The sequence below is a fragment of the Phodopus roborovskii genome, unplaced genomic scaffold (assembly GCF_943737965.1).
Source record: "Phodopus roborovskii unplaced genomic scaffold, PHOROB, whole genome shotgun sequence".
Taxonomy (NCBI): domain Eukaryota; kingdom Metazoa; phylum Chordata; class Mammalia; order Rodentia; family Cricetidae; genus Phodopus; species Phodopus roborovskii.
Genome location: NW_026125444.1, coordinates 11,325,747 through 11,337,797, shown reverse-complemented (window position 1 = coordinate 11,337,797; position 12,051 = coordinate 11,325,747). Strand labels below are relative to the sequence as shown.

At 38.7% G+C, this 12,051-nt stretch overlaps 1 protein-coding gene across 2 annotated transcripts in view; it reads left to right on the top strand.

Moving 5' to 3' along the window:
- Positions 1 to 12,051, top strand: part of Iqub (IQ motif and ubiquitin domain containing) — a 62,723-nt gene that overhangs the window by 24,875 nt on the left and 25,797 nt on the right. For both annotated transcript variants that reach the window (XM_051175763.1, XM_051175762.1), the window contains exon 8: positions 7,685 to 7,860. In XM_051175763.1, coding sequence (XP_051031720.1) covers positions 7,685 to 7,860 — 176 coding nt within the window. The remainder of the gene's footprint in view (positions 1 to 7,684; positions 7,861 to 12,051) is intronic.

Sequence of the window (12,051 nt, the reverse complement as noted above, 5' to 3'; positions counted from 1 at the left end):
TTGATTTCTGTATCTTGGATTTCTTTTGTTTTTATTGTAGTCTGCTGCTTTTTTTTTTTTTAAACCATCATTTCCTCTATTGTGCTTATGTTTGGTTCAGTTTACTGCTCTTTTTCTCATTGCATGGTGAAAGCAAAGACCATTGTCCTGAGACCTGGGTTCAGCTACTGCTGCATTGGCTGTTTCCCAACTCTATGATGTGTTGAGTTTGATTTTCTTTCTTTTCAAAATGCTTTCTGATTACCTTTATAATTTGTCTTTGACTGACAGACTGTTTTGAAGTATGTTGTTTAAAGATTTTTTTTTCACGGACTTGTTACTGATTTCTAATTTGGTTATGGAATATACTTCTACATGACTTGGGTCCTTCTAAGTTTATCTCAGCTTGTTTTAGTAATACAATATAAGTCATTTTGTTCTGTTGTACCTGAGAAAAGTTTGTGTTCTGTAATAGTTGGGAGGGATGGTTGGTAAATATCAGTTATATAAGCTTGGTTCAGAATATTATGCAAATCTATGTGTTTCCTAATTCCCCACTTACCAGTTTATCAAAGGTAAGAGCAAGGTACTGCAATCCCAAACTATGATTACAGTTTCTTCAGTTTTCCTTTGCAGTTCAATTAGGTACTGCTTGATGTATTTGGAACCTCTCTTACTGGATGAGGAAATATTTAGAATTATGTGCTGATACATATGCTAGTGATATAATGAAACCTTTATCATTATGAATGTCCTTATTTCTTGTAGCATTCTTTACTATGATAAACTTGGACCAATATCAATATATTCTTCTCCCTTCCTCCTTTCCCCTCTCTTCTTATCCCTCCCCCTTTGCTTCCCTTTCTTCTCTCTCTCCTCATTCCCCACTCTTCTTTATATTCAGATAAAGTCTCACTTTGTAACCTAAGCTAGCCTAGAGCTTGCAATCCTCCTGGCTGTGTCAGAACTTCAAGGATACATCTCTATGCTCAGTCCCAGCTTTCTTAAGATCACGGCTAATGTAATGCACCTCTCAGTATTCTGTGACTTTTTGATCTCTGTGTTTTCATATTCAGGATATATAATTTTATATTACCCTCAAAACCTAATCAGATGACCTGTGCCTTTGCACTGGAATATTTAGATTTAATGTGACTATTGAGACAATCAAGTATACAATTTTTTAATGCTGTCTGCTCTGTATTTGTGTTTCAAAAGTTCTACTTAATTTATATGTTCACCAGTTTACGGCTATGTGTTTAAATTTGCCTATTATTTTTATCCCTTTCTCCTTCTAGCTTCTTGTCTTGACAGTCTCATGAGGTGAATGCTATACCTTTTTAGGTCATTTGGCTTTCCAGTTTATGATGAGAGCTTTACAATATGGATGCATTTAACTGCCATGGGAGACAGACCACTGTGGCTTCTAAGATTTCTTGCTTAGAGATAACAAGTTTGAATAAGATGTTTCAGAGTGAATATGGAATTTGTCTAAGAATAGAAGTTTAAGGGAAAAGTTAATTTTATTATTTCTAATTAACCAATTTATTTGATATATTTTGCCTCAAATTTTTTTTTGTTGTTGTTACTGGCTTCTTTATTGCTTGAGATTGTGTTCTCCCAAAATTCTTTTGTTGACATCTGAATTCTTTGTACCTCAAGTGTGGTTGTATGTGGTGATATTTCTTTTAAAAAGAGGTAATAAAGAGAAATGGATGGTCCCTCTAAAAATATTTGATTAGTACATAGTTGGAATATTAGGAGAAAATGACCACAGGAAGAGAGAGAGGCTCAGGAGCAACACCCCAGACAGCGTATTAATCTTGGGCTTGTGGCTTCCAGAGCTGTCAGGAAATAGAATTCTGTTGCTCAGTGCATCAAGATCTAAGGGTATTTGGCTGCAGCAGTTCTAGCAAACCACACTTCCTTGGAATAGTTCAGCGGTCTCTGCTCTGTGACTTCCTATTCCTTTTTTTGTGGTTGGGACATTATTCTGATGTATGTTATCCCTTAATACAGATATGTTATCTTCATCTAATGAAAAGGGCTTTTATTTTTCAAAATTAAGATTCATTGGTTTTGTTTCCAATGTCATTACAAGAATGTGAAAGTTGAGTCTATGTGTGTGTTTGGATATATCTGTGTATTTTGAGATTTCAGCCAAGTATTGATACAGCAGAACAATACATCCCTCTTTGAAATTTCAAGACTGGTTTGGATAACTTCACACCTAAACTTACTTTAGGCATTGGATGTTCCTGATGTAAATCTGGGAAATAAAACAGGCTCACTAATATTAGTCAGCTCTTATTTGCTTTTTGGGAGCAATTTTGTAATCCTTTGAGATAAATATTCTCAGTTATTATTCCTACAAGCAAACAACTTCTTTTTATTCATCAACTGCCTTTTGGTATATGGGGTTTGTCATATTTCTTATTCGGGTTGGCAAAACTACTTTTAAATAACAAACTCATCAATCGTAGATATCCTGGATTTCCATAATATAATTTAGCTCTCAAACTCCACAGTCTTTGCTGAAGATAATTTAGCTTTTGCATTTCAAAATTCTCTTGCTTGATAGATCAAGCTGGGCAGTGTTTGAATAATGTATTCCTGATAAAGGACAGACAGGGTTCTAACAAAGAATGGGACTAGCAATTTTTGACCTGATCTGGATGGTTCCAACTTGAAATATGAGAGGACAAAGAAACGTCCTGATAAAATTGCAAAACAAAGTATTATAAAAGGTAGTGGCTAGAAATGGAAGGCCAAAACCCACACTTGGACTTTAGATGTTTATTTTATAATTCCTAGTGACTATTAACGTAAATCTGAAGTTTTGGTAGAAAGGAAACACTTTCTAACTATATAAGTTCATATAAAAGAAGTACATTTTGAAATGTTCCTGTAGCCCCGTGAAAAAGTAACCATGCCTGTACCACAACAGTAGGGGAGTACATATGCTTGGATCATGTCTGTAGAATAAGACATAAACTCTCATGTCAAGATGCATCTATTCAAAGTCTTAAAGCCCAGTGGGAGAAAGTGCTGGGCACCGAAGGATGATAAAGGGAAAGAGAAGCAGAAACTCTGTTCTTTTGGAATTTTTAAAACTCACCTATCCAATTATATAGAGGCTAGGAGATGTGTTAATTTCTTGAAGAAGAAAGTGTGGCGTCTCACTTTATTTGCCCCGGCATCTTTTTTTACATATCTCCTTTTTACAGATCTCCTTTTACATAATAACTACTGAGTGGCTTGAATGGATAAGGAAGTGATAGGACATTGACAGGTACAGTAGCCATACAAGAGAAAAGGCTTTTTATTTATTTTATTTTATTTGAGACAGGGTTTCTCCGTGTAGCTTTGGAGCCTGCCTTGGCACTTGCTCTGTAGACCAGGCTGGCCTCAAACCCATACAGACCTTCTTGCCTCTGCCTCCCAACTGCTGGAATGAAAAGTGTGTGTGACCACCACTGGGTTAGAAAAGGCTTTTAAAAGTCCAGAGTAGTATTCCATTGCGTGCATGTGCCACATCTTCTTTATCCATTCTTCAGTTGAGGGGCATCTAGGTTGCTTCCAGGTTCTTGCTATTACAAATAGTGCTGCTATGAACATAGTTGAACAGATGTCTTTGTTGCATGGATGTGGATCATTTGGGTATATGCCTAAGAGGGGGAATTGCCGAGTCCTGTGGTAGACTGATTCCCATTTTCCTGAGGAACCGCCATACTGATCTCCAAAATGGCCGTACAAGTTTGCCTCCCAGCAGCAGTGTAGAGGGGGCTAGGAGAAAGAGAAAGGGAGGAGAGGAAAGCACGTGGGACTAGGAAGACTGAGTCAGGGGAGTAATAGATGAGAGAGAGAGACAGAAAGAGAGAGAGAGAGAGAGAAAGAGAGAGAGAGACCATAAAAGAGGGATCCTTTATAGGTTTTAAGAGAAAACTGACTCTAGAGAAATATTCAGAGACCTGGAAACAGAAGCAGACACCCACAGCTAAACACTGCGCCAAACTGGAATCCAGATGCAAAGAGGTAGGACAAGGCCGGGTTACAGAAACACACAGAGACAGCTGACCTGAACAAGGGGGAACTAATGGGCCTCCAGACTGATAGCTGGGAAACCAGCATTGGACCGACTCAGACTTTCTGAACATGGGTCTCAGTTAGAAGGCCTGAGCAGTCTAAGGGACCTCGGACAGTGGAACCAGGATGTATCCCTGGTGTACAAAAGGACTTTGGGAGCACATTCCCCATGGAGGGATACCCCCTTAGCCTAGAGTCAGGAGGGAGGGCCTAGTCCCTACTCCAAATGACTTGACAGATTTAGATGACCCCTCCAGGAAGGCATCACCCTACTTGTGGAGTGGGGGGGTATGGGATGGGAGGGTGGTCAGGGGATATGGGAGGGAGGGAGAGAGGGAGGGAGGAAGAAATAAAGGGAGGGAGGGATAGAAGGAGGGAGAGGGAACTGGGATCGATATGTAAAATAAGAAAAAAAAGTTCAGAGTAAAGATAGGTTTGATGGTGTGAGCAGAAGAGATTCTGGGAGCTTCGTTAGATACATCATCCTGACATTGTACTTACATGTCATTTCCACGCAGAGGGAAAGACTTAGATGGGCACTAGATTAAGTGAAGCCTTTGTAGTGAGCCAAGTGCTAAGTCCCATGTTCAAAAGAAAGGATATCATGGCTTTTTGTTTTTGACAGAATCATGTATTCCACACAGCGGGACTGCTCGAGCGTGGGTCATGACACCAGCATTCCCTAGGTGTATGTCCTAATCACAACACTCTTTCCTTCAGTTCCCTTTTCATTAAGACAAGAGATGACAGAACCTGCTTCATTGACTTGTTGGGAAATTCAACTGGCTCCTATGTGTGAAGTATTTACAAAAAAAAAAAAAAAAAAAAAAAAAAACACATTTGTACTTTGTCCTGCTTTCTGCAATGTAACATAAACTTACTACAGTTGTGTTTGGATGGGTGGATGGATGGATGGATGGATGGATGGATGGATGGATGGATGGAAGACGATCACAGGGTTTCTGGTATAAACAGTCAAAACAGTCAGGTCATAGAATGATCTTTCATGTCAGGATGTGAGTTCTTTCGCCCTGTTTCTTACAGGAATGATATGGATCCCACTTTCATTATGCTCATCTTGGCCCATTTTTCACGTTTCCATTTTGGTCTCATGTTGTTTCAAACATGCCTCTTGAGAATAACATGCCATTGTAATCCTCTAAAGTTCCTCTGTTTTGGGTGTGGGAAAAATGGCTCAGTGGTGAAGGGTGCTTACTCCTTTTCCAGAGGACTCGAGTTTGGCTCTTAGTGCTTTAAGTTGTTTGGCCCACAACTGTAACGAGTACGGTTTTTCTGCCTGCCGCCTGGTCTTGTCCTGCTGCTGCGCCAGCCCCAAATAATACACAGAGACTCTGTATTTGATACAATACTGTTGGCCTGGTTACTTGTTTCTTATCGGCTAGCTCTGCCTTAATTATTAACCCATTTCTGCTGATCTATGTATTTTCACATGGCCTTCTCTTACCGGGGAGACGGCTGGCGTCCAGCTCTCTCCTGACTCTCCATCTTGACTCCCCTTACTACTTCCTATTTCCTCCTTGTCTCCTAGTCCCTCCTATCTTCCTTTCCTATTGGCCAACAGTGCTTTATTATTAACCAGTATGAGAAACATATACAGAATGACATCTCCCATCACACAACCATCTGTATCACCAGCTCTCTGTATCGCCCTCTCCTGGCCTCTGTGGTACTTGTGGCATACACACAAGACAGACACACGTGCACATAAATAAAAATAATTATTAAAAATCTTCAAAGTTGCCTGGCAGTGGTGGTGCACACCTTTAATCCCAGCAATCAGGGAGGCAGAAGCAGGCAGATCTCTGTGAGATCAGCTATGTCTATGTGTTTCTGCAGTGTGGTCTTGTCCTCCCTCTCTGCATCTGGATTCCAGTTTGGCTCAATGTTTAGCTATGGGTGTCTGCTTCTGTTTCCATCAGCTACTAGATGAGGGCTATTATTACCCATTGCTTTATTCCCTTTCTTTATACTTTGCTCCATTTTTTTTTTGTATACACCAACATAGTTACCAGTGTTTCCAGCTGTGATTTAAAATGTTAGACATTCTCTTTAGGCTTTTTAGAGACTTTCTAAAGGCTCAAAGTCCACCTTTCTCTAGCTCTCAGTTAAGCTAGAGATTTACCATCACCTTCTATGAGACCCACTTCCGGAAATGATACTGTGATAGCTTGGGAAACAGTGCTTGCATATTTGGGGGATGGTTTATTTTTAATTTATCACCCAAATCTTCATTATATTTCCTGGGAATTGTGCCTGCATTGGCATAGCGCATCCTTTTCTTGTTTCTATTGATGCTGTACATCTCTCTCCTTCACCCTCCTTCATATTTTTGTCACGTCAGTCAGGAGAGTGTGTGGCAGGTTGTGCGGAAGCCTCTATTTTGACAAAATTTGACAGAATATTTTGAGTGGTTTGTTAGGAAACAGGAAATGGTTGACCTGGATGTGACAGGAAATTATATCACATAATGTACAATTTAAGAATGGAAGTGTTTATGTCTTGAGAAGGGAAAATGTAAGAGAGACATGAGACGCTACCTTCAGCTGGACAAAGGGATGACATGTAGCTCAAGAAATTGCTTCTGTGGCAGGTAAATTACTCCTATCCAAGCCACTGAGAGGAGGCGACGTGATTGGATGTAGGATCGAGCAATTTAATTTCTAAGGTCATTTCCTACCCTATGTTTCTGCCACTATAGGCTTGATAGTTTTGAAATGTGAAGTGAAAAAGAATTTTATTCTTCAAATTTAGTTTGCTTAAGGATTTGAATAGAACCTTTATTAAAAACACAGCCGAGTCTAGAAACTTTGATTTAAGCTTGAGGTACGATATAGAAATTCATATGTAACAATGTAGGTCTATATTTAGATAGAATAGGTTTACTAAATTGTTGCTCTTTGGAGTTTTTTTTTAAAATATAATCTTGGACTATATTTATGCAATATCATCTTTATTATAGTGACCAGTGCTTTAAAACACCTTAAGGATTATCATAATGAAATGCAGTTAATCTAAAATTTGCATGATGTGATTTAGAGTTTTGTCAAAACAGAAAATGATATGATAAATGTGATAAGTAATGTAAACTACTATGTATAAAACTACTGTTTTGGGTCCTCGGGGAAGCAGATCCTAAGATGGAGTAAGAATCAATAGAGAAAGGGGAGAAAGACAGAGGGCATCAAAGAAAGTCTCCAGACTTGCAGAAGATAAAAGAGTGAATGTAAGAGCATTGGTTGTGGAAGATACAAAACTGTTAAGAACACTTAGTGCATATCAACTAAGAGTTGCACAAAATTATTTTATCTTACGTGTTGGAGAGCTGAGGACTGAGTTTGATACCCAGCAATCACATAAGGTGGCTATAGTCATCTGTAGTTCCAGCTCCAGAGGGATCCGACACCTCTGGCCTCCAAGAGCATCCATACTCGTGTCCCCCCCCCCCAGCAGTCATAACTCAAAAAATAAAAATATTAATGTAATTAGGTGAATTAATATAATTAAAAAACAAAACAAAACAAAAAAACAAAAAAAATCTCTGCTTTTTAAAAAACTGTGGATTTTGACAACTCAAGAGTCTTTCATGTTATCCCTCTAGTTTGGCGTCAAGAAGAAGTTGCACAAATTGACCAATATTTAACTCAAGCTGAAAGGAAGGCTGCTCTGTGCGAACTTTTGGAAAAAGAGACACAGATAATTGCTTCCATCGGGAGACATAGATACGTTGCTCATATGGAGAGCCAAGACACAGCTATACAAAGTTTTATGGATAAGGTTAGTGAACTTATTTAAACATGAGTGGGTCCTGAGTTTAGCATTGTGAAATTAGGATCTAAAGGAGACACTGATAACATTTTTGATATTTCTTTAAATCCTATATTTTTACTCTTTTTAATATAGCTGAATACTTGAACTGTACCCTTGAATGGGCTGATAGGGACCATGAGATTTTCATGTGCTCGACCGACGGGATTTGCTCATAGGAGAAAAGGTGGGATGGTTACTTGAATTTGGAGAGTTGCCCACTCTGATGGTGTGTAAAGTAGGAAAGCCCCAGAATGTCTGGGTCTATGGTCTCCAGCTTGGGAAGTTAGCTGGAGACCTATGTGCATGCTTTGGCTCACCACAGCCCCAGTTGGCTGGACATTTCTGACCAACAGGATATATATTTATTTAAAAGCAAGAAAGTATGCAATTAAGGGGAAAACTAAAGTAATTACCATGTTGTGGTCAAACTGCCTGTTCAATATTGAAAGTCGTTTCCATAGTAACAAATTTCCTTTTAGAAACCTGATCTTTCCAGACAATTAAAAGCTAATCCATTCATTTATCCATCCAGAATAAGAAAAGGATACAATTTCCTAAGATACTTGCTTGTTGTGATTCTACTTCTGTGATTCTGGTTATTTGAGATTTCTTTTTCTTAAAAAAACACTTTTAAAAAATTATTTTAGATGCCCTCCTGTTTTCTCATTTGTGCACCCCTTCTACTTGACTTCAGATTATCATTGGCTTTAATTTTAGTTCTGGTTCCAGAACAGATTCTTAGGAACTTTTAAACCATGTGTCCAGTTGTCCAATTCCCACTGTCTCCTACCCTTTTGCAGATCCCGAGTATTCCACAGGGTGATGTGGCAGTCCCAAGCCACCCTCACCTCCATATCTGTAGAGTTCATCTAACCTGTCTCTGTGTGTCTCATCTACTCACTTGACCTAGATAGCAGTTCTCAATATATGGGTTGCAACAGCTTTGGGAACCAGACAACCAACCCTTCCTCAGGAGTTGCCTAAGACCATTGGAAAACACAGATATTTACATTAGGATTTACAACAGTAACAAATTACAGTTATAAAATAGCAATGACAATAATTTCATGGTTGGGGGTCACCACAACATATTTAACAACTGTGTTAAATGTCACAGCATTAGGAAGGTTGAGAACCACTACTCTCGATAGAAACATGGATGTTGTTACTGACTTCTCTACCTGCCTACCAACCTGATTTTTGTTGTTGCTTTGTTTTCCACTAATTATTTATGTGTTCCTTTATGAACTTGCTCTTTTGACTATAGGGAAATGGCTCTGTTCTGCATCTTAAAGATGTTGCCTGTGTCAAATAGGCCATGCAGGCAAAGACATGAACTACAGATGTCTGAGTCTGATCGGAATGCTTTGTAATGAACCTGATACTAGGAGGGTGGGAAGGTATAACAGCTTCTATCTTCTCCCTCCCTACCCCTCCATGGAAATCACCATGAAGTGGGGTTGCCTTTCGTTGTCCGTTGTCTGTCATAATGGATACTCATCTAAGTGAATGTGGTCATCTTCTCATCTGGATCACTTGTTACCACGTGGGGCTAGTCCTGCAGTCTAAATTCTCAGGGCTCTGTCCTGTCATTCAGTCGACTACTGGGAAGACCTTAGTGGGTACATCAGAAGTCCTTCTGGGCTTCTTTGTGGGAACATTGACTTAATCACCTCCTATGCACCCCGTATCCCATTATTGTATTACCATCATCATTGTGTGTGTGTGTGTGTGCCTGTGTGGTAAATGACCCCAGTCATGCTCAGTCGCTTGCATGTCTCTAGAAAGACATTGCCCTCTTGACACTTCTGCATCTGACTTGCCTCTGTGTGTTTTCCTTTCCAGGTTTCTTTGTTGTCTGTCACTTTCCCTTTCACACAAGCCTGAATGCTGCCTCCTTCAGCAAAGAAAGGGTTAATACCCCTCTTTCTTTAGATGATGCTCATTGCTCTCAGGAAACTCAGTCTCACCTCTGACTTTATACACAGCAGCAATTTGTGTTGTATCTAATGTCTTAACCCTTGACTGACTTTCAAGATTTTCCTTTTGAGACAGGGTCTTACTATGTAGCCTTGGTTGGTCTGCGTCTCATTATGTAGACCAGGGTGACCTCGAAGTCACAGAGATCCAAGTGCCTCTATTGTGGAGTGCTGAGATTAAATATATGATGTACCAGCACACTCAACTGTTATGATATTCTTATGATAAGAGATACCTTTTATCTCTATGTCCTCACACCTTCACACATAATCAATACATGTTTATGGAGGAAGACAGGGAAATATGAATAGAAAATAATGGTCTGCATTTCATATTCCAAAATAAAAAACAAGTCATGTTCTTTGTTAAAATTTCACCTTTGTTAAAATTTTCAAATATCTTCCTTCTAGGAAAGACAATTGTGGGAAACTGTAATATCCGTATTTGTGGTGGTTTGGATAAGAATGGACCTCATAGGCTTGTACATTTGAATGTTAAGTCACCAGGATGCAGAACTCTTTGATAGGATTGGAAGGATTATGATGTGTGGCCTTGTTGGAAAAAGTGTGTCCTTGGGGAGGGGAGTAGGAAATGAACTTTAAAAATGCCCAGGCTAGGAGTAGTCTTTCGGCTTCTCTGCCTGAGGATCAGGATGTAGCTCTCAGCTACTTCTCTAGCATCATGCCTTCCATGACTCCTGTCATGCTGTTTACCATGATATTGAAGGACTAACCTCTGAAACCGTAAGATGCCCACAATTGATTGATTGCTTTTTAAAGAGTTGCCTTGGTCACAGTGTCTCTTCATAGCAATAGAACACTGACCAGAACAGTATTTCTCACAATCATATTTCAAAGTAAATTTATTGTTTAAACAAGTTGCTTTATCTTGAACATGCTCAATGCCTAGGGTGGTTTTACATGCTTTTTAACCTTACTAGAGGTGAGGGCATGAAGCTGGTGCAGCCTGAGTGTTTGCAAGAGATGGAGGCTTCTGGGTACCAGTGGACAAGAATGACAGGTAGCACTCATGCATCCTTTTTTTTTTCTAAAAACTTGTCTTCTTTAGGACTATCTCTTTATGATATTCTTTCTTCTTACTATTTCTTATAAGGTAGTCTAAATTCTACTGTAAACCCTTATACAATGTATCTTATTTATGCATTAAGTACTTTGCTACCATATCTTTGGGCGCCATATCTAGTATTGCCTCTATATATGTGGATCATCTATTTATGTATCTATCTATCTATCTATCTATCTATCTATCTATCTATCTACCTACCTACCTATCTATATCTGTGGGTCAAAGCACAAATATGAAACTGATAGAACGAATTGATTACCATCATCCTTTCTCATGAAGTATATATATAGCATACTAAGAAGATTTTTATATGAATTTCATCTAAAATAAAGAAAAATGGATAAATATTATTCAGAAGAATTTCTAACAGGAAGATCTGGTTTTTATTTCTAAATACTTTGTAAAGAGTAGAGTCCAAAGTCTTGAAGGTCTCTTACTATAGGAAGATCTGTCTTATGACAGGGACCTGCTGGGAAGTCCAAGGAGGTGGATTTGGATTTTGATGTTGTCCTGGAAAGTAGACTGAAGAGAAAGCTGGAAGGCAATGAAGGGATTATTTGTTCTTATTGTTAAGTAAATAAAACATCAAATCAAAGTGTGTGTGAGTGTGTGAGTGAGTGTGTGTGTCTGTGTGTGTGTGAAAAGTAAGGACTGAGAAAAACAGAGTAATAAGTGGTTGACACCACTGTAATCCAAGATGATCTGAAGTATGTTTTTGTATATGAAGTTGTACTAAGTATCTAGAAAAGAAGGTAAATGATGCAGACTTTCCTAGAAAATAGTTATGAGAGGTCTGCTCTTCATGTTTGTCCATCCCCTATATCCTCATTCCTCTATCATCTCTAATTTCAAGGAGGGGTTAGTATTCATTTCACAAAAGCTGAAGCAATTTACTGTCTTACTGGATTTTTTGATTGCTGATAAAACAGTTTATAGTTATCCCAGAAGTCAGTTATTTTAGATATTGAAAGTAACATGCAAGCAGGTTTACAATGTAACGTTTGTCATAAAAAACACTATGAAGTAGATACTTAAAGCAAAATTTTAGTTTCTTATCATTTAGAAATAACTTCAAAAGATAAACATTTAATT